Source organism: Parasteatoda tepidariorum, chromosome 10 (assembly GCF_043381705.1).
Source record: "Parasteatoda tepidariorum isolate YZ-2023 chromosome 10, CAS_Ptep_4.0, whole genome shotgun sequence".
NCBI lineage: Eukaryota > Metazoa > Arthropoda > Arachnida > Araneae > Theridiidae > Parasteatoda > Parasteatoda tepidariorum.
In genome coordinates, this window is record NC_092213.1 from 74,103,688 (window position 1) to 74,130,672 (window position 26,985).

General features: G+C 26.0%; 1 protein-coding gene across 2 annotated transcripts in view; it reads left to right on the top strand.

Moving 5' to 3' along the window:
- Positions 1 to 26,985, top strand: part of LOC107446654 (cationic amino acid transporter 3) — a 36,858-nt gene that overhangs the window by 568 nt on the left and 9,305 nt on the right. The window contains exons 2-12 of one of the 2 annotated variants that reach the window (XM_043053363.2): positions 986 to 1,146; positions 5,728 to 5,847; positions 10,604 to 10,732; positions 11,777 to 11,932; positions 13,245 to 13,384; positions 16,185 to 16,299; positions 17,755 to 17,977; positions 19,700 to 19,839; positions 22,253 to 22,355; positions 22,440 to 22,496; positions 24,055 to 24,236. In XM_043053363.2, coding sequence (XP_042909297.1) covers positions 1,032 to 1,146; positions 5,728 to 5,847; positions 10,604 to 10,732; positions 11,777 to 11,932; positions 13,245 to 13,384; positions 16,185 to 16,299; positions 17,755 to 17,977; positions 19,700 to 19,839; positions 22,253 to 22,355; positions 22,440 to 22,496; positions 24,055 to 24,236 — 1,480 coding nt within the window. In that variant the 5' untranslated portion in view covers positions 986 to 1,031. Of the gene's footprint in view, positions 1 to 985; positions 1,147 to 5,727; positions 5,848 to 6,598; positions 6,761 to 9,279; positions 9,400 to 10,603; positions 10,733 to 11,776; positions 11,933 to 13,244; positions 13,385 to 16,184; positions 16,300 to 17,754; positions 17,978 to 19,699; positions 19,840 to 22,252; positions 22,356 to 22,439; positions 22,497 to 24,054; positions 24,237 to 26,985 lie in introns of those variants that run through there. The other variant, XM_043053362.2, reaches the window with a different exon arrangement.

Consider the following 26,985-nt stretch of genomic DNA (forward strand, 5'->3'; position numbering starts at 1 on the left):
AATAAACATGAAATCTTTGAATTCCAAGAGATAAAAAAAAAAAACTTCTGTTAAATGTATTTATTGAAAAAAATATCTGATCATTTCACTACTTCCTTATGATTTTTTTGAACCCATAATATATATATATATTCTTCATTACTGTTTGCATATTGTTGAATTTGTTTACTTTTTTTTCTTCAAAAGTATATTTAATATTTTGTTCAAGTTCTGATTTTTAAAGCAATATGATCATGTTATGAGTCATGAAAGAGTATTAAAGTTTTTTTTTTATTATTAAATTTGATATTTGTTTTTAAAAATGCTTGAGGTTTTTTATTTACTGTAGGATTTTCAGTATTTATTCAATTATTTCAGTAATAAATATTTGTTCAATCAATTACATATTATGCTTATTTTCTAAGTTTTTATTTATTTNATGTTTTAAATGTAAAAGTAAATAATTTTTTTAATTTTATATTTGGTTTGAAAATGTCCATTAGTTTTTATTTTAGTAGATTAAATATTTATTTAAATGCAATTTTAAATATTTATTTAATTGAAAAATATTTGGTTTATTTCTATGAAATATGATTCTTATATTATTTTATTAATGTTAACTTTTCATAGTTTAATTTTCATTAATTCCTGCAGTATTATCAAATTTTTTTTTTAAATAGAGACTGGTTTTTATATGAAATAAAATCTAGTAAATTGTGTGAAAAAATTATACACATTTATTTTTCTTCTTAAATTTTTATTCTGAATGTGCAGTTTTCAATCCAATTTTTTTTATTTTTAAATAATACATTTCATTTATTTTTATACAGTTACTCAAGTACAGCAATAAAATTGCTTTTTAATATTTACTGATTTAAAATTTTGTGTTTAAAGTAATTTTAAAGTTTAATTTTTTTTAAATAAATTAAATTCTAATCCTAATGTTTTAAATTCTGCATTGATTTTTATTGAATCTAATTTTCCTCTGATCTTAATTGTTTGACAGGAAACAACATTTTTAGCTGATAAGTGGTCCTGAAACATACTACAAAATGTGTGCCGCAAGGTCTTTTTTCAGAGCAATAGTCCGAAGAAAACCTTTAGAAGTGGATTTACAAGAAACTAAACTTAACAGATGTTTGTCAACATTAGATTTAACATCACTTGGTAAGCTGTTTTTAATTATTTAGTTTTTTGATGCTATTAATAAGTGAGTAATATTTGATTTTAAGGATATTAAGAACTATTATTTGTTACAACACATTAATAGGTTACAAGAATGTTAAAAAAAATGAACTGTAGTATTATAATACATGTCAATATTATGTTTTATTAAAACAATATATTTTTTTTATTTGTGACTTTGAAATTCTGGTTAGTGAAATTATATATGCAGTGATTTAAATTCAAAGAAAATTGCAATATTGTATGTGTGTTACATTTTTCTTCTAAAGTTATTAATTTCTTTTTAAAAATGCAACTTAATGATGGGGTATTATAATAAGAAATTATATTTTGAATTTGTAATAAATTTATATAATTTGAATTTTATTGAAATGAACAAGGTTCCTTGGAAATCTGGAAATAATGATATATTTTAAACAAAACTGGAAAAAAACCTTGGAAATTAGCTAATTTTAAAATATGTGATGTAATATTCTCACCAAGTAGAGTTCAAAGTAAAATATCTGATATTATGTATTATTTCTTTACAGTATAATGAAATTTATTTAGATTTAGTAAAGTTAAAATATTAATTTGTTTAAAGTAATCTCATTTGGGAATTTTTTGTTTCAATTTCCACCTACACAAATTTTTTTGTCCATATTTTCAGTTTAATACTACTATTCCCTAAATTGATAATAATTGTTTTAAAAAAAAGTAATTTATCAAAGTTCTTCATCACAAACTTACTTGTAAGATATATCATGGCTTAGTGACCAATGTGATTTTATTGTTAAATTATGTATTATTGTTAGATAATTTTTTAATATTGTTAGATAATTTTTTAATATGGTCAGAAATTTTTTGACTTATTCATGGGATAGTTAGAAAATTTAACTTCTAAAACTGAGTTTTTTAAATGGTGTACTTGAACACGGGTATCAAAGGATAGAGATGTATTAGAATTTAAAAGCTTGTTAGCTTAAGTTTATTTGATTGAAGTCTAAAAGAAATGAAAGACTGATTTCACTTTTTACATTTGCTTGTTATTGCTTGAAAAATAATTATAAATAAAATTATAATAATTTTCAGTTTTTTTGAAAATGAATCTTTATTCAATGTTTAAGAATAAATTGCTTTTCTTTCAAAATTACTAAATTTTTTTAAAAAAAATATTTAAATTTAAATAATTACAAATTACAGCTTACAAAATATTATGTATTTTTTCGAACTAAAAAAGCTTACAAAATGTAAGTTATAATAGTTTTATTTTGTGAGTTATTTTCCTTTCTTAGACTCAAATTTGATAAATTCTAACTAATTGACCTATAGAACCAGTGTTAGCATCAAGTATGCCATATTTATAATGTTAGACTAATCATTTCAGTCATAGAAAACATTGTATTTAGGGGAATTACATATTTGGTTTATATTAAAAGTAGGTGTAGGAAAGAAGTTAGTGTTATTATAAAAACAATTAATTTGAAAGTTTAAAACATTTATGAGTATAATAATAGCAAAATATCAGTGTTTGTTTTTTAATACCATTTTGTTGTTTAAAGTTCATGTAATGTTTATTTAATCAATGTTCCTTTTAAAGTTTCATGAGCATATGTTAAGTTCAAATTAATTCATCTAAATACATTTTTTCCTAACATTGAACTGCTTAAAACAAGGTTTTATTCATTTCATAAGCTATTTAGTTATTGTTATAATTTTAAATTTGTCAAATTAAATTTTGTTTCATTCATTGCTTCTTTTGGTCTTTTCTAAAACAAACAATTCAACTTGCATAAAACCCTCTTATTTAATTGAGCTAAATAATTTAAATATTAAATTTTAATGTTATATTTAAATTATGAAGTTTGAAGTTCCTAATGAAAAATTATTTTATCAAAATCCTATAAAAAATCACATAAGTAAGCAAAACTCAAGTACATAATATGCTTGTAGGTTGCAGTTAAAAACTAAAAATGTAAATTGCTTATTTTTTGTTTTTTATTTTAATACTGAAGACAATTTTTTAAATGAGTGCAGTGTTTCACTAATTTTATAAAGTTTTATTTTCTTATTTTTATAGTTTTTATTTTTCTAATTTGAGGAATTGAAATGTTAAACATTTAAAAGAATTTAACTGCAACTGCCTTCTTTGGTTTCATTTCAAATTTTCTAAGTTACTATGTCATTTTTTTTTTTTTTTTTTNTTTTTTTTTTTTTTGTAATTTGATTTAGTTCTTTGCCAATTAATTTCCTTACCAGGGCTGGATTACCCACTAGGCCATGGCCTGGGGCTCCCAATGATTAGGGGCCCCCTTAAAATGAATTTTTTGAAAATAAATCTTAAAAAATTAGGAAAAAGGATTAGGATTTTTCAAATTTTTTCAAAATGTTATGATTATTTTTTTAGTTCTAATTTAATAAAACAAAGTAGTAAAATTTAGTTTATTATTATTTATTTTAATTTTTAATATGCTTTTTTAAATGAAAAGATAAATACTTTTATATTTGAATAAAAAAAAATATACGAGAAAAAAATTTAATCAAAGGGCCCCAAAAATATTAATGTCCTAGGGCCCCGCGTACACTTAATCCAGCCCTGTTCCTTATAATCATTTACCTAATTTATATTTATTTCATTTTGCTGTTTTTTGTTTATTGTGTTTTTTTCTGAATCTCATTTACATCGTTCATATTATAAACGATCCATAAAGGAGTTAAATATTTTGTTTAAAAATTTATGCCATCAATTAAATTAAGCTTAATTAATTAATTTATTTTTTTAGTAATAAAAATGTTTAGTTGTTGAAATAAGCTTTCATTCTTCAACATTTATAGATATCATTTTAATCATCAACTCTACTCCTATCCTCTAAGTGAAAACAAACATTATTAGGATGGAGGTTTATTCTGCAAACAGAATAAGCCTCAAATTTTCAGGTAATTTGAAAATACCACTGGAAGAATCTGGAATTTTCAGGGAAATTTACCCCTAACTCAGCAATTGGCAGTATTGTATTAATATGTCATCACTATAATTGCATATAATAAAGTATTCGTCAGAGCCATTTTATTCAATAATTGAGTTTACCTTTTCCTTAAAAAAATGAAACTGTTGACTGAGTCGTGCTCCTGTTCCATTGGTCCAGAGTTCTATTCTCGGACTTGTCAGATTGACTCATTATTTTATCTCTTCTTTGGTCAATTATATAAGTTCCAAACATGGTTAGGAACTTTACCCTAGGATTTTTGAGTTTGGCGTAGTACTCAATAAGAGCATTTGTTCTTGCTCCTGCCCAAGGTGAAGAAAACTAGGATGTGCATCATAGGAATTGATCCTCCATGGGCTGTTGTGCTACTGAGTTTTTCTTTTGTCTTAAAACATTAGGACAATCAATATTTTTCAAAAAAATTATTCTAAATCCCATTACAAGTTTAATAATAAAAACCTTCTATAGAAATCATAGAAAATGGTTTGGTTTAGCATTATGAAAATTGTAGATTTGAAACAATGAGCAATTTTCAAAAATTAGCAAAATTTAAATTTTATTATATACAAATTGTTGATGCATATAAATTTTTAATACATAAAGATTTTTTTCTTAATAATATTTTTAAATCGCTATAAAAATTTGGTATAATTTAAATCAATACAATTTGCAATTTTTCTTTGGAAATCTTTAGTAATTCGATGAGCTGAAGGAATTTTGTTTTGTTAGTTTCAACAAATGTTCCACACATATTTCATAAGTGATTAATAATGCATAATAATAATTTGGTAATTGATAAAAATTAGGCATATATATTGGAATGAAAAATTCTGTTCTCTAATGAAGAAAAAAGAAGATCTAATGAGAATTAAAATATTGTGGTTATGATATTGAGCCGTTGCTCCCAAACTTTTCTAAGTTTTGGTGCCCTTACAAATTGAAAATTGCCTTATGGCATCCTAGTCTTGTAATATTTCTTTGCAGCATAATGTTTATCATACACATATAATATATACAATAAGACTTCAAACAGAAATTATCAAAGTTATGATGGAGGATTTGAAAACAGGTAATGCAACTCAAAATTGAAAGTCTATCGAAAGCTTTAATTTTAATTTATAATTATATAATATTTGAACTATAAAATCTATCTACCCTGTCTTGAGATTTTTCTTCTTGCGTAATAGATTATTATTAAAGGAATAATATTTAAAGTGAAGTCATGAGCACCTTGTGTTATCATTCCTCTCGCTTTGTGGCACACTAGGTTAGGACGCCCTGGTACACATTTTAGAAACCCCTGAAGTAGGAGACAGGACTTTATCGCACATTATATTGGGAACAAAGTTGTAGTATTATAAATAACATAGACAGTTGAATGAAACATTATGTTTTTAAGTTCAAATGAAATAATTAAATTAGTATTGTAAATGGTATGTAATTATTTATTTATAGTTGTGTATGATATAAAATTTTACTTTGAACAAATTTTTCAGTTGAAAAGTTACAAAATTTCTTATAATTATGGTAATATTTACTTTTATGAGGTAATAATTTTCAAATAATTTAACTCTTTTTTTTTTTTAATTTTTTATAGGTATTGGCAGCACCCTTGGCTTGGGAATATATGTACTGGCTGGGCAAGTAGCCAGTACTAAAGCAGGCCCTGCTGTTACTATTTCTTTTTTCATTGCAGCTGTAGCATCTGTATTTGCCGGTACATGCTTATAGAGATAATTTTATTATTATTAATAAATACTTATTTATCTTATTTTTTAGAGTTGTATTAAAGTATAGGAGGACTGAAATGTTACTGGGTAGAAATTTTACTATTCAGAAACATAAAATAATTTTAGCTTAATGAAAATCTTCATTTTGATTAATTTTTTTAGCAATTCCGTTTTATGCAGGGTTAAAAATTAAGAATATAATACAGAGATGCCAACTTGCTCCGGACAGCAAATAAATATTTTAAAGTGGTAGTTTATCAATTGTGATTCTTGGTTTAATAAATTCAAATTAGTAGATTTTTATCCACCACTATTTCTAAATAATTCATAGTCTTATATAATTCACCACTTTATAGTACTTATGTAATGCTATGCCTTTTAAAAAGCAATAAAAAATAGTCAAATATTTGCAAAATTTAGTTTGCAGTTATTTACCGTTTTTTTATATTTTATTATTTTGACGTGTCCGGAGCAGTTGGCATCTCTGATAACATCAATGATTCAAAGGACCAGTAACTAAAATATTTGACTTCAATGGAACCCTACTATAATGAACCATAGACATGTGAATACTCGGTTATAGTAGTGGCCCCTTCTGAACTTCCGTTTAGCTAAAGTTATTTCATATAGGGGGCCCCTGAAAAATTAATGGTTTATTTACANTTCTAATCCTAATGTTTTAAATTCTGCATTGATTTTTATTGAATCTAATTTTCCTCTGATCTTAATTGTTTGACAGGAAACAACATTTTTAGCTGATAAGTGGTCCTGAAACATACTACAAAATGTGTGCCGCAAGGTCTTTTTTCAGAGCAATAGTCCGAAGAAAACCTTTAGAAGTGGATTTACAAGAAACTAAACTTAACAGATGTTTGTCAACATTAGATTTAACATCACTTGGTAAGCTGTTTTTAATTATTTAGTTTTTTGATGCTATTAATAAGTGAGTAATATTTGATTTTAAGGATATTAAGAACTATTATTTGTTACAACACATTAATAGGTTACAAGAATGTTAAATTATAATGAATGTTATTATTTTTATGTTACAAGAATGTTATTATTTTTTTTTAAATTTTATCAATTTAAAATTCTAGTTGAAGCAAACCAGTCATTGGCAAATTTTTTATATTCTGAAATGAACAGAAAAATCAGGAGTATTTCTTTCCTCTCTGATGAACAAGAAAAGTATCTTTAGAATATAATTCTGCAGAGAAAATTTTTTTTTTGCTTTTGTATTTTTTTCAGCTATTTTATTGTTTCAACACTTTCTTTACTCTGTTTTTTAAGTTTAAAATCTATAAATATGAAGGTGAAGAGTATAATAGTTTTGGTTATGCCTATTTTGAATAGTTTTAATATAATGCTTTTTTTAATTTATTGTTGCGTTTTTGTTGGAGAAAATAGCAACTTCGTTAAGTCATGAAAAATCTTGGAATTAGTCATGGAAAATCATGAAAAGTCATGAATTTGAAAATCTAAAATGTAGCAGATACCCTGTATTAATTTCTTTTTAAAAATGCGACTTAATGATGGGATATTGTGATAAAAAATTATAAAGTAAATACTAAGTCTCTGATATTATGTATTATTTCGTTCACAAATTCCTCTGCAATATAATGAAATTTTCTTAGATTTAGTAAAGTTATTTAAATTTGTTTAAAATAATCTCATTTAGGAATTTTTTGTTTCAAATTCTACCTGAAAATTTTTTTCCCCCTCATTTGCAGTTCAATAACACTATTCACTAAACTGAAAATTATTTTTAAAAAAAGTAAGCACCAATTTATTATGGTTCTTAATCACAAGTAAGATATAACATGGCTAATGTGATTTTAGTGTTAAATTATATAATATTGTTAGTTAATTTTTTTAAAACTGTCTGAAATTTTGTGTTACTCATGGGATAGTTAGAGAATTTACTTCTAAAACTGAGATTTTTATCTGATTTATTTGAACTGGGGTATCAAAGGATATGCATGTATTACAATTTAAAATCTTGCTAGGCAACGAGCTTGGTCAAATTGACTCATTATGTCATCTCTTCACTGGTCAATAATATGAGTTCCAAACATAGTTAGGAACTCTACTATAGGTTCTTGGAGTTCTACTAAGCACTCAATCAGAGTTTCTGTTCTTGCAGCTCGAGCCTTAGGTGAAGTTAACTGGGCTGGGCACAGTAAGCATTGGTCTTCCATATGTTCTTTTGCCACTGAGTTTTTTTTTTCTGTCTTATAACTTGAGGACAATCAGTATTTTTTCAAAAAAATTATTCTAAACCCTGTTACAAGTTTAATAATGAAAACTTTCCGCAGAAGTTATAAATATAATTTTGTTATATTATTATTATATAATATACTATGTTATGAAAATTGTAGATTTTAAACAAAGAGCAATTTTAGTTTCAAAGATTAACAAATTTAAATTTCATTCGAAACAAAATTGTTGATACATATAAATTCTTAATATATAGATTTATATTGGTAAATTTTTAAATCACTATAAAAATTAGGTTTGTTAATTTACAATTTGCAATATTACTTGGAAATCTCTTATAATTTGATGAGCTGAAGTAATTTTGTAAGTTTCAATAAATGTTCAATACATATTTCGTAAGTTATTAATAAAATATAATAATTTTTGATAGTTGATAAAAATTAGGTATATATATTTGAATGAAAAGTTCTGTTCGGAGGATCTAATGAGAATTAAAATATTGTGGTTATGTAATTGAGCTGTTGCTCCCAAACTTTTCTAAGCTTTTGGTGCCCTTACAAATTGAAAATTGCCTTGTGGCATCCTAGTCTTGTAATATTTCTCTGCAGCATATTGTTTATCATACACATATAATATATACTATAAGACTTCAAACAGAAATTATCAAAGTTATGATGGAGGATTTGAAAACAGGTAATACATAATTGAAATTATATCCAAAGCTTTAATTTATAATTGTATAATATTTGATCGATAAAATCTATCTACCCAGTCTTGAGATTTTTCTTTTTGCGTAATAGATTATTATTAAAGGAATAATATTTAAAATGAAGTCATGAACACCTTGTGCTATCATTACTCTCGCTTTTTGGCACACTAGGTTAGGACGCCCTGGTACACATTTTAGAAACCCCTGAAATGGGGAACAGGACTTTATCTCACATTATATTGGGAGCAAAGTTGTAACATTATAAATAACATTTACAGTTGAATGAAACATTATGTTTTTCAATTCAATGAAGCATTTAAATTATTGTAAATGGTATGTAATTTTTTATTTAGAGTTGTGTATGATATAAAATTATACTTTAAACAAATTGTTCAGTTGAAAAGTTTCAAAATCTCTTATAATTATGGTAATATTTACTTATATATGGTTATAATTTTCAAGTAATTTAGTAACTCATTTTTTTCTCTTCTAGGTATTGGCAGCACCCTAGGCTTGGGAATATATGTACTGGCTGGGCAAGTTGCTAGTACTAAAGCAGGCCCTGCTGTCACTATTTCTTTTTTCATTGCAGCTGTAGCATCTGTATTTGCCGGTACATGCTTATAAAGATAATTTTATTATTATTAATAAATACTTATTTATCTTATTTTTTAGAGTTGTATTAAAGTATAGGAGGACTGAAATGTTACTGGTTAGAAATTTTACTATTCAGAAACATAAAATAATTTTAGCTTAATGAAAATCTTCATTTTGATTAATTTTTTTAGCAATTCCGTTTTATGCAGGGTTAAAAATTAAGTATATAATACAGAGATGCCAACTTGCTCCGGACAGCAAATAAATATTTTAAAGTGGTAGTTTATCAATTGTGATTCTTGGTTTAATAAATTCAAATTAGTAGATTTTTATCCACCACTATTTCTAAATAATTCATAGTCTTATATAATTCACCACTTTATAGTACTTATGTCATGCTATGCCTTTTAAAAAGCAATAAAAAATAGTCAAATATTTGCAAAATTTAGTTTGCAGTTATTTACCGTTTTTTTATATTTTATTATTTTGACGTGTCCGGAGCAGTTGGCATCTCTGATAACATCAATGATTCAAAGGACCAGTAACTAAAATATTTGACTTCAATGGAACCCTACTATAATGAACCATAGACATGTGAATACTCGGTTATAGTAGACATGTGAATACCCTTCTGAACTTCCGTTTAGCTAAAGTTATTTCATATAGGGGGCCCTTGAAAAATTAATGGTTTATTTACAATGGACTCAAATTCCATTTCTCATCTTTAAATTTGTAGGTGTTGTGATTGCAAACGACAGCATTTCTAAAGATTTTATCAAATCTTACTCTTGCATGTTCTTTGCTCTTAAACTTGAAATAAGGTAAACAAGTTGTTTATCAGCACATCTCTCATCTTATCCCTTCCCTAGGTATACGAAGGACAATATAAGTGTGTGGTAATCAAATTTTATTTTGGAATAGCAACCAGCTTAAAATTTAGGTTAAAATCTTACTTCATTTTTTAAAGCTAATTATGTAAATAACAATGAGTAGCATTAAATGTATTTCTTACTAGCTGTGCACTATATATTTTTCCAATCAAATAGCACATAGTCCTGATGAAATTTGTAGATTTGTTTATTGATTTTAATTTATATTATCAGTTAATTTACATTATCAGTTGAAAGACTGGTTAATTTCTGTAAATTATGGTGTCAAGTAGAATTGATTAATGTAATAATCTGATATTTTGAAAATAATCAATATTGATGTATTTTTAGGTTTATGCTATGCAGAATTTGGTGCAAGAGTTCCTAGAGCTGGATCAGCATATGTGTACAGTTATGTCACTGTTGGAGAATTGATGGCTTTTATTATAGGATGGAACCTTATATTAGAATATGTCATAGGTAAAACTACTTTTAAAAACTGACTAATTGTGGCTTTTTTTTTTCAACGAGGGTTAAGCAATTCATTTTTAATAAGCTATAAGAATCCCACATGTACAGGAAAAGTTGGATTTGTCAGAAAATTTAATTTTGACAAAAAAAAATTAGGGCAAACATGAATTTTTGTTTTTAGTCTTGAAAAGTTTATCAAGAAAAGTTAAAAATGTCTCATTTTAAAATTTATTTTAAGAACTATTAACTATTCAAAGGGGAGAAAAATGTAACATCTATTACAATTATTTCTTATTCCAATTCTGATGCAAAATAATTTGATACTCTTACATCAATTAAAACTAGAGTAATAATTTATATTTGTACATAATATTTTTCTACAATTTCTTGTTAGATGTTTTTTTCTCTTTTCATTGTAGCTTTATTTACAGTTCAACAGTGTGTTTTATTAGGATAGTTATAATTTATTTCAATAATTAAAATTTTCAAATTATTTTTTATCATTAAAACTATGCAAGATTTATAATGGCTGTATAGCTGATGTGATTCTATTAATGAATTATATTTCTATTGCATTTTTTTTTCAATCTGTTCAGTTTTTGAGTAAACCATTGTTTTAATTTATAATTTATACACTTATGTATTGTTAAAAATGCATGTTAAACGTTCAGTTCGTGGTTTCCGATGAAATATTGTAGTATGCATCATAACTGAGGTCTGGAATTTTGTTGACGTCTTCTTAGAATCAATAAATTTTATTTCAAAAATTGACTGTCAACCTTGTAGATTATTATTTTTCTTGCTATTATAAACATGCTTGTAAACTTATCTGATATACAATATTTAATTTATAATCAAAATCAAGTTATGAAATAGAAATGAAAATTGGTTTGACATTGAACACCTCATTTTTTAAAACTAGAATTTCTCTTTTATCAGTGTGTTATTTATAGCTTTTATGAGGCTGATAAATGGCTTATAATGGGTACCAAAAACATACCTTATAAGTTAACTATTTCATATCTAATAGACACTATTCTATATTTTGTTAAGGAACTGCATCTGTTGCTAGAGGATATAGCGGCTATTTAGACTCCTTATTTAATGGTACCATTGAAAAACACCTGAGGGCGGCTATGCCCATAGATATTCAGCATGTCTCTGCATATCCAGATTTCCTAGCATTTGGAATAACACTGTTATTGGCAAGTATGTTGTTATTTGTATTTATAATTAGGTACTAAACAAATTTTGATATTGTCAAAAAATTTTTGCATATTTTAAAGTAAACAAGATTGTATGCTAATTTTGTATTAATTTTGATTCATAAACTTTCTCTTCTGTCTTAGATGTTTTTAAATCTTTTAGTTAAATTTTTAGTTCTTTATGATTATAATTAGATTCATAATCTAAAATCAAAGAATTAATTTTCTCTGATAAAACAATACTGCTATATAAATACACAAGTGGGCGACCTTTGTGCTAAAATACAAAATAAGGCAAACAACGTTAAAGAGCACAAAAATATTTATAAAATACAGGCAGCTGTTTCGGATGCTCAGAGGGCAACCTTCATCAGTGCAACAGAAAGAAATGAGAGAAAACAGGGTAAATATAGAGAAAGGTGATGTCACAAGAGGGTTAGAGCAACGGCCAATAGGAGGAAAGGGTGAATGGATGACGACGAATTGGAAGCAAGGAACAAAAAGGTGGTTAGTTAGGTTTAATCATAGATTTCCAAACAGGAGAAAGATAAGGAACGCTGGATAGGTCATTGACCAACAGTTTGGAATTTTTGAAAATACGATAAGACGTGTAAAAATTTAAATCAAAAATTAAAGAATAAATTTAAATCACTTTAGAAGAAGAAAAATTAAAATTATGATTAGAGTCCCAACAATGTTGGGCAATAGATGAGCGTTTAAATTCTTGTTTTTTGACATAAGCTTCATGTTCCTTGACACGGCACTTTAAGGCACACTTAGTTTGGCCTATATATGAAAGGCCGGGCCGGGATAGCCTGGTCGGTAGGGCGCTGGACCCATATCCAAGAGGTCGTGGGTTCGATCCTCGCCGGCCGAAGACTCCCCGTGTAGTAAATGGTGACTGATGCACGTTAAATCTGTCGAGTCTCAAAGTCCTCCATGTTCCCACAACAAATCAATACCTCTGGGGGTACTGATCCAGGAGTTTCCTTGTCTTCTGGATTGGTTCAAAATTACAAGGCTACGGAGTTGAACGTAAGTAGTCGTAAACAATAAAATATATGAAAGGCCGCATTGGCAATTAATTTGGTATGTACCCCAGCTATTTTGACTGTCAATGGGCTGTTTGAGATTAGAAAATTTTATCTTATTAATGGGACTGAAAATAATATTAAAATCAAACTTCTTTGAAACTTTGAATTGAATATGCTTACTAAAATTATCGTTATATGTTATTATATTTATTACTATTTCAAAAATTTTATATTATTAAATTTAAAAATTAAATGTATATACCAATTCATGAATGTTTTCAGCTATGCTGTGTATTGGGGTGAAGGAATCCACACGTTTCAACACAGTGTTCACTGCCTTGAATTTGGGGGTAGTAGTTTTTGCCATCATAGCTGGATCTATTAAATCTGATGTCAGCAATTGGAAATTAAAGGAATCGGAGGTAATTAAAAATACTAATCATATAACTTGTTTGTTTTATTTTCTCTCCTAAGGAAAAATTGAATTTGTTTAGCAATTGTTATATATTTTTGCAAAAGTTTTAAATTAACAGTATATCAGATTTATCTTTCGCACTTTGATGACACAAAAAATAAATAAAAAATACTCTATAAAAAGTAAAAAAACACCCTATGAAAATAAATAAAAGAAAATGAAAATATGTTCTAAAAATAAATAAAATAAACATCTCTTTGCAGGAAACGAAATTTTTATAGAATTTTTTTGTACCATATGTTTTGGAATATAAGCAGAGCAATTTTTGAAAGCTAAAGTAAGGGGGAGGCTTCAGGGAAACATCCCTCACAGAAATAATTCCAGGAAAACATCGCACACAGAAATATTTCTCTTTTTGTCTAGCATTAGTAATAATCATTAAATACATAGAATAAAAGTTAGAAACGGTATGACCAAATATAAAAATAGCATAAGTACAATTTGAAAGAAATACTACTTTTTAATCTTCTAATTACAGATTCAGAAAGATCATGCCTCTTTTACTCAGAGTGTAACTGCTGCTAGATTTATCATTACTAGAAAAGAGGGTGTACATCTTTATTATCAAGCATAGCATTCCTTATTTTTTTTTTGTTGACCTATTAACGAAATCTGCATTTTTGGTGAATTTCCAAATGAAGAGCGTACTCTTTAGCTTCTACACTAAACCAGCCCATCGAGGGCCACTGAGCATCTTAGCTTCTACACAGATCAACTTATATAAAAAGAAAACATGATTGTAAACGTTATAATTAATATACAGTAGAGTACCGATTATGGAACGATCGGGACCATCGCTATTCCGGATAACTGTTTTTTCCGGTTTTCTGAATCCCTGCAAAAAGCAGTTTTTTTTATTGTTAAACCCAACTAAAGAAATTTTTTTTGGAAATAATCATAAAAAGAAGAAAAAACGATGAAGTAATACACTAATGATTATTTCCAAAATGATGGTAAGCTAAACATCTTTCAGAAAAGAAAGAAAAATCCTAAAATATTATGAGGAAAAGAAATATTCTTTAAAAAAATGGCGGGAAAATTTATCGAATTTCATTCCGGTTTTCTGATTTCCGGATAACGGGTTCTGTACTGTATTTAGAAAATTCAAATTTACTTAAAAGCTACATTTATTCAAGTTTCTACAGGTGTTCTATATGTGCCCCTTCGGTGACACGACAAATGTCTACACGGTAATCAAGCTCCTGCCACACTCGTGATAGCATATCCCCTGCGATGGAGTTTCTTTTCGTCCTGGGCTTTTGTTCTTGCATAAGCAGCCGGTATCCTGGAACTGCTTCACCCACCTGCTTATGTTATGCCGATGCGGTGGTTCTTTATAAAATTTCGTGCAAACATGTCTTTGCACAACAGTTACCGAGGAGGTTTTGGCATATTCGAAAATGCAGTACGCTCTCTCCTGCATGGATGACTTTTTGTTTAACAGCGCCTCTAGCGGCATCATTCGATGATTTTTCCCTGTTGCCAAATAAAACTTGTATAATTGTAGTTGCAGAATAAATTTGTTTCGGCTGAATAAATCCATTACGGCAGTCACACTGTGCTATTCTTTTTGTCCCATTCAATATGAAACACCCTGTATTTGGAATTATAGGGTAATAATTAAATATTGTGTATTGTTATATAATGCTAAAATATTAATGTACTGGTTGAAAAGAAGCTCTTAGAAATACTCTTATATGAACCTATTATTTTGAAGAACTCTCACGAGTGGCTAAGGTGAAGAATTTAAATTTCATTTCATATTTATCTGCAATAATTTGGTGTGTGCAAATGGGGTATAAAGCTGCTTGCAATTTAAACTGTTTGCTTTATCTTCACCAAAACTGATAAGGAGAGATGTAGGTTTGTGCCCCAAATTCATAATATCAAATAATTTGTTTAGTAAAATTTTTTATTTCTATGCACTGAAAAAATAATCACTTGTTGCTAAGATATGTAAACTGAATTTGTCTATCCTTTTTAATGTCAATTGAATTTGTCTATCCTATTTATGTTAAAGTATCGCTGTGAAATCTGAGGAATTTTAGATGCTCTTTATTACTGTTTTACATTTAGAATTTATATTAAAACTATCAAAATTATTAAATATCAAAATTATTATTTGATTTATCTTCACCAAAACTGACAAGGAGAGATGAAGATTTGTGCCCCAAATTCATAATATCAAATAATTTTTTTATTTGGTAAAATTTTTCATTCCTATGCACTGAATTTGTCTATTCTATTTATGTTAAAGTATCGCTGTGAAATCTGATGAGTTTCAGATGCTCTTTATTACTGTTTTACATTTGAAATTTATATTAAAAATATCAATATTATCAAAAATTCATTTGTACAGTTGTAATAATAATATTTGACTCCTGAGCAATTTTGTTTGTTACTTTAAAAGCATTTAAATCCAATTCTACTTTTATTAAAATGGTAGGCTGAACATTTCATTTTTTCTAGCTAAATTTTAATAACATAAACTTTTATTTCAAGAAATTAGAAAGAAAAAAAAAATTAAAAATCCTACTTTTTTGAAAAAATTAATCTCATTGGAAATCAGGAATATCAAATGTTTTATTGTGAAATCGGCAATTTTTATTTATTTCTTAACTTTAGCATAATTAAATACTTTTACTTTCTTTCTTTTTCCTTTTTTTTAGGAAAACAATCTTAGTGTCATGGTTTATACCTTTTTATTTCTAATATTTATCAATGTTTTTTTTTCTTTTTTGTTGTAGATTCCTGCATATGCTGGTCATGGTGGTTTTTTCCCATTTGGAATTTCTGGAATGATGTCAGGGGCTGCAACTTGCTTTTATGGTTTTATTGGATTTGATTGCATTGCAACGACAGGTGATATTATTGACTATACGTTTTTTTCATCTGCGTAACTTAAAATTAAAAAGCACTCTAACAAAATTTTATACTATTTTAATTTTTATGAATTTTTGCATTAGTAGGGAAAAGTATAAAACTTTTAGTAATAGTTCAGTTAATAAAAATTAATGTGTTTAAAAGTATCGAAGCGGTACAGTTTTGATTGAAACAGTTTTTTTATTGCACAGTTTAGATTTTTTTTTTTAAAAGAAAAAAAAATTATACAATTTAAGGTTATTTATAATCTGTCAATGTTAGTTTTTTCTTTCTTTTCCTTTTTTTAAAATGGTTGGTAAAAAAAAGGAACAATGTTGTGGTCTTATTGAAACTTAACAAGTTATATTTATAGATTTATTTATTTAATGTTTCCTATTTAGATTAATTATTGTACTTTAATGAGTTAAATATACAACAAAATTTATCGCACTTTTTCTAAAGTTCGTTTTATTTAATCACATACTTTTTTTTCCCTATACATTAAAAAGTTGACTCTTTTTAAAAAAATTTACAATTGTTTTAGTGTTAATGATATTACTGAATATGTAACAGTAATACAGTTCAGTCCTTAAAATTCATTATGGTCAATTGGTCTAAGACCATTAAAATTTAACTTGGACCATCTTAAAATAATTACCAGTTGTCTCAGCACCAAAACCACCTTTCTATATAAAGGGATTGTTATGCTTCTTTTTTTTTAATTTTCGGTTTTGTGTTTTGGTCTGTGCTTTTGTTACAGTAAAGCATATTTCATTTTAATTGTGAATATTTCACAATCATTGCTTTGTAATTTTTCATTTTAATTCACTTGAAGAAATTAATAGAGATATGCAAACATACCAGTGAAAATGTGTAGAGACAAGTAATAAATTTAGCTATTGGCTCTGTATATTAGTATCTAAATTTTCTTAGTTTTTGCCAATGTAGTTAATTTTGGTCTCATTATCACTTTGTTGATTACATTATAGGAATTTAAAGGCTATATTTGATTAACTTGGTCTAACAATTTTCTGATTCCTAAGTTACTCCTCAATATTTTTGCTTTGATACCTCTTCTAAATTTTGTAATGTCAATAAAATTCTACCTGCTTCAGTAAGTTTGATAGAAAATCAAAAATGTATGCTGGGTTTGAAAATTTAAAACCTTTTCTTATGGGAAAAGTATAGAAATCAAAATTTTAAAATATGTTGTATGTATGCCTATTAAATTATAAATCTCAATAGGCATCAGAAATTGCCAAATATATTTGAAACTGTTTACTTACTTGGAGTATATTAATTAACGAGATCTATTTCAAATTTGGATTTTCTTAAAATTTATATTTGTAAATTTACAATAAATTGCTCTATGAAAAATATAGTTAATTTTATAATTCTGTTTATTGAATTGTTCCATTTTTCACTTATACATTTAGAAATTTTTATTTATTGTAGGAGAGGAGGTAAAAGATCCTCAGAAGTCAATTCCCATCAGTATAGTTCTTTCACTGTTGTTTGTATTCCTTGCATACTTTGGAGTCTCTACAGTGCAAACTCTCATGGTACCCTATTATTTGCAAAACAATGCTGCACCCCTTCCCTATGTTTTTGATTATGTAGGATGGCCTGTTTGCAGGTGGATTGTTGCAGTTGGAGCTCTGGCTGGTCTTTCAACAAGGTTTGCCAGTTTTTCAATAAATTATATTTAAAAAAAATATTTGAGAACATGTTTGGTTTGAACAGCAATATATGTCTATGTGACTAAGCATCTGGACAGATCTTACTTTTTAACAAGTGAAATTGAAAAATGCATCATACTCGCAAAAATTAACCAATGAGATATAATTGTAAAATTGCACCAAGGAGATATATTTTCTAATATACATCAATGAAGTATACAGTAGAGCGCTGATTATCCAAACTGCTCGGGACCGAACGCCGTTTGGATAATTGGAAGGTTGTTCAAAATCTAGTTTAAATTATCATTATTTATGTATTAACTTGCCTTCACACTTTTTCCAGGTTTAGGACTGGCAGTACTATCTAAAATAGCTCTGTTTAAAAAAAAATTCAAATTTTAAATATTTTTTATTTATTTTTTTTAAAACTTTTTTTTTCATTTTGAATTTTTTTAATCATATTTCAACTTTTTAAATTTTCTTTTGTCAATTACTGATTTAGCCACATTTTTCTTTATTTTCCACTGCAAAAGAAATCCAGCAAAGACTTTTGTTTCGAAGAAGATGCTCTTTTTTTAGCAGCCATATCCCTTATTCTTTTTAAATAAATCAACTGAACTGGATCAACATCATTTTGGCGTTCTGGTCAATTCATTGCAATATCTAATGAATTGCATGCTTCTGTATGAGATGGTCCACTATCTTGAATTTGATCACCTACGTCTTCCTCTTTGTTTGTGGAGTTCTGAATTTCATTCTAAATTTCAGCAACTATTTCATCATTTGAAATACCGGGACGTTTTCAGTGTCTCAACGACACCAGTCTTCTGTTTCTTCTGCTACATAACCTGGCATCTTTTCATCCGAATGATCTACTTTTTTAGAAATTTAGAAAAATTGTTAATAAGTTAAAAAGTATTCTAATCTTTAAAAAAAATAAATAAATCGGGCGCAGTTCGGATAATTGGACGATCGGATAATAAGGGTTCGGATAACCGGCGCTCTACTGTGCTTATAAAAATATTCCAGTGAGAGGGAGAGTATTATATCTCATAGCAATGTATCCCATAGTTACCATCTATAGATTAAAAAAAAAAATTGTTTCTTAGTAAGAATTGTTCCATTTAGCAAACTTTTTGGAAAATTTCTTTGGATGTTTGGAAATGGATAATTCCATTGTTATGAATAGAATTTTTTCTCATTTTAAAAACATAGAATTTATAATTTTTTTAAATTTATTTATCTATTTTTTTTTTAAGTTAAAAATTTTGAAACATTTTGTCAAAATAGTTTTAGCAACATTTTCAACTTTATCTAATTTTCATTAATTTTTTGTCAGTTTACACTAACAAACACAATGTGTTATGTCTGTAATAGCAAATTTATAGTTTTTTTTAAAGAATTTATATAATTAATAGCAGCTTAATGTTCAATAAAAGATGAGGCTAACACTCAGAGTTTATAAAAATTGTATCTGCTGAAATTTGGAAAAATTCCAATATATATTTGTTTGTAGTTTTTTTTCTTATATTAATGATTTACATTATATTAAATGCATACACTTTAGTTTGTAAGTTATGCTTCATCTTAAGTTATGCCTTTAAACTAATGAAAGATAAATGCAAATTAAGTTTTAACCGGAGCAAATTAGGCTGAATGTCTTACAATTCATTTTTATATTTTTTTTATAAAGCTACAGGGTATCCTAAAATTCGTTTCAGTTTATTAGGAGCCATTTTCCCTCTTCCACGTGTTCTGTATGCAATGGGTTCTGATGGCATCATTTTTCGATTCTTAGCTAGAGTTCATCCTCGTTTTCAGACTCCACTGATAGCAACTGCAGTTTCTGGTGTTTTTGCAGGTATTTCAAACTTTTATTTTTCTCCACCATTTCACATTTTAGTTACAAATGTTAGCATTCACTTGTATTATATTTCTATCCTAGCAGCATTTTCAATCTCAACTATTTCATAGCAAAATTTCATTTTTTTTCTTTACTGTTATATTTTTAAAGGTTGTGATCAAAACTCCCACAATTTTTATTTTTTAAATAAAATTTGTTCTGGTTATTAGTTAGTTTTTTTTTAAAATTTTAAATAACAATGGTTTTAAAATATATGTTTTTATGAAAAATAAGTTATTAAATTATGAATTTATCTTGTTAAATAAAAAAGCAAAATTAAGACACTGGCAAATGCATGATTTTGAACTGTCAAAGGTGTCTATTTTACGACAAAAACAGCCACTTTTTAGTTTTTGCTTATTCAGAAACATCAATGTTTTATAAATTTTTAATTAATTGTTGATAACTAAGCATTCATCAAATAGATAATCGCCCTTTGTTAGTTTTTAGGAAGTCTGAATGTTATTGTAAGACTTAAACATCTTCAAATGTTTGTAAACTTTAAATATTATCATCTGTATTTTCATAAAATATTAAGAGTATTTCCTTTAATCTATGCTAATTTGTTTGATTTGCAAAAAATATTAAGATCAGTGTATTTTTATTTATAATATATATACTTTTTATGTTTATATGGAAAAAATGTTTTGAAAAAATGTTTTTTTGTAAACGCACAAAGAAATTAGTAGTGATGTAGGAATTGTAGTCTAATTGAAATGCTTCTTTGAAAAAAAGAATCGAATGAAAAGAAAAATTAAGGATTTTCGAATACTTTCATATAAACTGCAGTTTTATAAAATGAATTTTGATATATTTAAAACTTAGTGTATCTGTTCTAACTTTTTGTGAAATATAACTTCAAAAAAAAAAATAATAATAAAATAAATAAATATATTGCATTCATATTAAGCAGTCTCATTTAATCAAAAATATAGTATGTAATATTTCTATGTGTTTGTTTCCTTAATTTACAATTTAATTAAATCATTACAACATATTTTATAACCTAACTAACAAGTAATGTAACTAACGCAATTTCTTGACCTAACTAGTTAGAAATCTGTAACTTTAAACACCATTTCCCTTGTAACAAAATACTTGTTCTGCTAACATATTCACATATGGAAGCTTCAAATATTATTCTGTTTATATTTTTTGATTTAGCTATTATAATTATTCTCATTTAAGAAAATAGGTTTTAATAATTAGGAGAAAAATTAATATTTTTTCATGATAGTATTTTTTCTAGTTGAAAGAAAATATTGCTTTTACTTTTTTGTTTTAGAAAATTGAATAAACATTTTCAAATATGTAATATGATCTTTACTCTGTAATCTTTGGCATCTGTATAAAAATGTACTTAGTTCCTATTAATTACTAAAGTTATAGTAATGCAGTTATCAGCAGAGTTACGGGATGTTGTTAATTATTGCATTTTTTTTTTTTTTTTTTTTTTTTTTTTTTTTTTTTTTTTTTTTTTTTTGCATTTTTGCTCTTTTTTTTTATCAGGCATTTTAATAATTTTGTTTAATAGTTTTTATTTTAAAAGCATTTTATTTGTGAATTAATTTCCTTTTTATAAATTACTGTAAATTTTGCACTGAATCTTGTATTTTAAATATTTAAATATGCTGTAATAATAATAATCATAGTTTTTCACTTCAAGAATTTTTAAATTTTTCAAGAAATTATCATTTATCTTTTTTAAAGTTAAATTTTATTATTATTTTAATAAAGACTAGTTCCATTTTATTTTGTTCATAAATTAAATATTTATTTTAATTACTAATTTATTTTTATTAAATTTATAAATGCAGTGCAGGTAACATATTGCATATATGAAGTATTTAGAAAATATATATATTGTTGTGTATGTATAGATACATACATATGTATGTAATTTTTTTCATCAAATGTTAATAATATCTCTAAAATACTAAATTTTATAATTAAAATTCAAACTTATTACTAATTATAAACTTTGAATTATCTAATATTGTTACCTTGCGCACATCCAGATTCCGGCCAATCCAAGGTAACTGAAATAACAAATCAAACACGCTTCTGTACTTTTGTAAGAACGAGCTGTTAAATGATCCCTTCGTCCCTATATACGCTTTTATTTTTATATTTAGATAGATATATTAGATAGCTAATATAAAACAACGCTTTAAAAATGTTAAGTTTTTTATTTTTCAATTTAAGGTAATATTTTAATTGTTTTTAGAAGCTTGTATTTTTAAGGGCATTTTTCAAGAATTTTTTTGTTATCAACATCCTAACTCTGGTTATAAGATTAATAAAGTTACATCTTTTTTAAAAGAAAGAGTTATTCATGCATATTCTTTAATTTTTTGTGTGAAAATCATAGGAACAATGGCTATGATGTTCAATGTCCAAGAATTAGCCGATATGATGTCTATTGGGACATTGTTAGCATACTCTCTAGTTGCTGTATCTGTTACTATTTTGAGGTACTTATTGATTTCCTATCTTAAGTTTTTAGTTTGATAACAATTTTATTGAGTGCACTACTTATTTTGTTTATTTTTATATAGATATCGTTGTCCAGATAATGTTCAGCCATCGCATGCAAGGTACTCATCGATTCAGAAGTAAGTATATTATTAAATATTTAACTAATTTGCAACTTGTCATAATTTACACAAGAATTTCACTCCCAGGCATAGCATCTCCTTTGAATAACATGTAGGAAAGCTGATTTTCTGTGCAAATCAAACGAATTGTATCCTGCTCTAATTTAGGTGAAAGCAGATTTTAGGATTTATAATTAAAAAGTTAATATGAATTTTGAGTAAAATGTAACTACTATTTAAATTAGGGCTTTTAGCCAGTAGGCATGTGATAACTCTTAACCCACTTGCTGCATATTTTGTGGTTCTCTTTGAGCAATGTAGAAATAGCAAAATTTGTGCAGTCTGTGATTTATATGGATTTGAATGTTTCCTGTCTATTTAAAGTTGAATCCCTTTCTTTTCCTGTTAATGGTTTAATTTTAGCTTTTCTGTGATGTTTTGTTGTTTATTCACATCTGGGTTAACATATAATTAAGTTGTCTACATTTTAGGAAATATTCGATACTTAATTCCACTCTTTTTCTCAAACATGTCTGGCAAGAAGAGCTTTACAAGTGACATAACCTACATTCCTGACAATATTTTCGACACTAAAAGCAGTCTCTGATTTCAAGTACTCTGATTCCAGTGATAGTGGAAACAGATGGGATGTGTAAAATATTCCCTTTGCTCCTGCTTCATTTCAATATTTTTTTGGGGCAGAAATTTTGCTATTATATGATTATTATTCTGTTACAATTTCCTGACAACCTTCTTTTATAATCTAATTCTATATTTAAAAAAAAAATTTTTTTTTGTATATTTTAACACTAAAATATATGTACATTTGAACTTTATAATAATTTAAAAAAAAAAAAAACACTATTTTTGAATCTATTTTGTTGAAAAAAAATTATGCAGCAAGTGGGTTTAATTTTCTAAAATTCTGTGTATCACTTTACTGGTTAAATAAATTTCTGGAAAATATTTAAAACTGTTAATAATTATCTGCAGCTTCGTAATTTTAAATAATTTTTTTTTAAAATTCAAGCATAGTTTTAGGTTTTTCTTTATTAAAAAGTGAAAAGTTATTTGTAATTCAAACAATGAATTTATTTTTGAAACAATTATTAACACAGTTATTAATAACATTGTAATTTCACTATCTCTAGGAAATACCTGCTGCAAAAGGTGCAAATGTTGGCAGCTGTGAATTTTCGATGTGAGAGGACTATATAGCAAAATAAATCAGCACTTTTAATCTTAATATTTTAGTTTTGCCATAATGCCCATGAAAAGATGAGGCAAAACCGTAAATTTATAGTACAGTTTGAAAGTCCAAAAGTTTATTATAAATGGATTCTATCTTACCAAATTTTATGAGAAATAAAAATTGGTCATTAAAAAGTGATTGATTTGATGTGGAATGACTCAATCAATTTACCAGTTAAAATGTTAATAATTTTTTATTTAATAGTAATGACAACTAAGAAAATTTGAATTTTCTTTGATTATATAGAATTATGTCTTGTGATTTCTTTGTATGATAAGAATACTGAAAAGAATTATCACCTAATCATGAGATTTTTTTCCCCAGCTCACAGAAACCTGGTTATGAGACCGAGGGTAATGGTAAAGCAAGTTTGTCAGACTCTTTAGCCATTCCGCTAGAGAAGATAACTTACAATGCTGTATTTAGACAGTTGTACAATTTAGACAGAATCGAGAAACCAACTGCATTAACATCAAAAATAAGTTTTTCTCTTATTACCATAATATGTAAGTTATATTTGATTCTGATTTTTTTTATAAATATATAAGTTACATAAATATATGTGTTACATGCTGACATAAGTTATTTTACTTTGTAAAGAATTGAGAAAGTCCATTTGAGAGACATGTAAAATTATTATACATCGTGTGGGAACATTTTTGCTTCAAACCATATTTTTTTTATGGTTTCTAAACAACAATTTAAAGTGTTATGTGTTCTTTTCATTTGTTCAATGTATCAAAATTATGGTCAATAGATGAATAACTCTATTATAAATAGCTTATCTATTATCAGATCAATTTGTTTAGCACTTTTTATTTTTGTATTCAATAAATTGTTTTAAACTTACTTTATGTTATAGCATCTAGTTATTTTAGTTAATATTTGTTTCAAAGTTTTACTGTGCATAAAATAGGTTTTGAAGTGATTACCTTCAAAATAAATAAATAAAATTTGAAACCTATGTGCCCTAGTGACCTTTTTTTTTACTTTTTAAAAAAATTTTGGTTACATTTTAAAAAAATATTTTATTTATGATCAATTAGATTCTGTGTTTAAAATAAATAAAAACCTTTTGAAAATTTTTTTTTATTAAGTTTATTTCTTACAATGTTTTTTTTTTGTTTTTTTTTTTTGCACATTTTATCCCACTTGTAACACATGTTATTTGTTGCTGTTTTAAATACGAAATACAATTCAAATTCAAAAATATAATGCATGTTACCATTCTATACATACTAAATATAGTTTTTATGATTGTGTAATTTTGTGTAGTTTTTTTAGGCTTGAATTTAACACAATATAGCTTAGATGCTTCCTATTTTCATTGTTAAAATCTACATTTAATACAATTATTATATGTATAGTATTCAAATTTTACTCATAATTTAAATTTTATTTTAGCACAGTTTTATTTCCTATTCTTAATTTTTACACTTTAATCTTTAAATATAAAGATTAATTAGTACTATGACCTATCTAAGTTTATTTTATCTAATTTTATTTTNAACCTTTTGAAATTTTTTTTTTTATTAAGTTTATTTCTTACAATGTTTTTTTTTTGTTGCATATTTTATCCCACTTGTAACACATGTTATTTGTTGCTGTTTTAAATACAAAATACAATTCAAATTCAAAAATATAATGCATGTTACCATTCTATACATACTAAATATAGTTTTTATGATTGTGTAATTTTGTGTAGTTTTTTTAGGCTTGAATTTAACACAATATAGCTTAGATGCTTCCTATTTTCATTGTTAAAATCTACATTTAATACAATTATTATATGTATAGTATTCAAATTTTACTCATAATTTAAATTTTATTTTAGCACAGTTTTATTTCCTATTCTTAATTTTTACACTTTAATCTTTAAATATAAAGATTAATTAGTACTATGACCTATCTAAGTTTATTTTATCTAATTTTATTTTTTATTCAAACTTTTTTTGATGTATAAAATGAATATGAAATTTCATTAAAAGTTTAAAATTATGAGGGGCAAGGTTTTTTTTTCTATCAAAAATTGAAGGTTTTAATGAAAGAAACCAATTAGGTTTAATAAATCATTAGGTTTGTAATGAGAATTTTTTTATGATTATAAGCGTTGTTTTTAATGAAATTTAATATGATCATCATTAACAATTACTCTTTTTTTATTATTATTAATTTGGATTGTTCAATGCACACTTTTATTTTTTCTTCTAAAAACCTACACTTTATCATTCTTGTACAACATATGATTTTCAATCTAATCTTGTTTTTAATCATTTATTTTTCTAAAAAAAAAATCGCATCATTCTATAAAGTTTAAATTTTTATTTTTATTCAATATTGATACTGCACTGTACTATTTGTCCCCCCTCCCCGAAAAAAAAAGACCACACTGAAAAACTTTTAATATAATAATCAGGTCTTCACTATCTAGAAATCCATCTTAATCATTCAAAGGCTAATATATACTAACCTCAAATATGCTAATTAATAAGTGCAGATGATATTTTAAAATACAAAGTCAAACACAAAAACGTACTTTCTCCAAATAAACATATCTATTTTTCAAGATGAATTTAGGTTTCTGACCCCCTAAACATGGAGGGTAACCACAGTCTGGGAAATATGGTCCCCATTTTTCGGCCAGCAGAGCGCTTTAAAATTTGAACTGCTTCATGTTAATTTTCCTTTTTGCATATTTCACCATATCTCGATTCAACTAATTCCAAAATTTGTTCTATTCCCATTCATTCATCCATAAATAATTCAAAGCTAAAGATAAATTTCGGTACATATTTATTATTTTTTTTTTATTTTATTTAAAAATTGTCTAAAATGTTTTGAATTGTAAGCTATGCAATTTTTTACATAATCTTAAAGTATCTTATTTAACATGGTGAAATACAAAGTTCTAGCAAAATTGATTGAATAATTGCTAAAAAATTGAATTTTAAATGTACGACTTTTTTAAAATTCCTATACTCATGAACTGGTCAACCAATGTTATTATTATTATTATTATTTTTATTTTTGCTCAAATTTCTTATTTTGCCATGTTAAATAAGATAATTTAAAATGATATAAAAAATTACATATATTGCAGTTCAAAATTTATTAGACTGTTATAAAATAATAAATATTTGCTAAAATTTATTTTTTGTATTGAATGATCTTTGGATGAACAAATTTTATAATTGTATGCAGAAAATATTTAAATTTGCTCTAAAAGTTCTCGAGATATAGCGAAATACGCAAAAA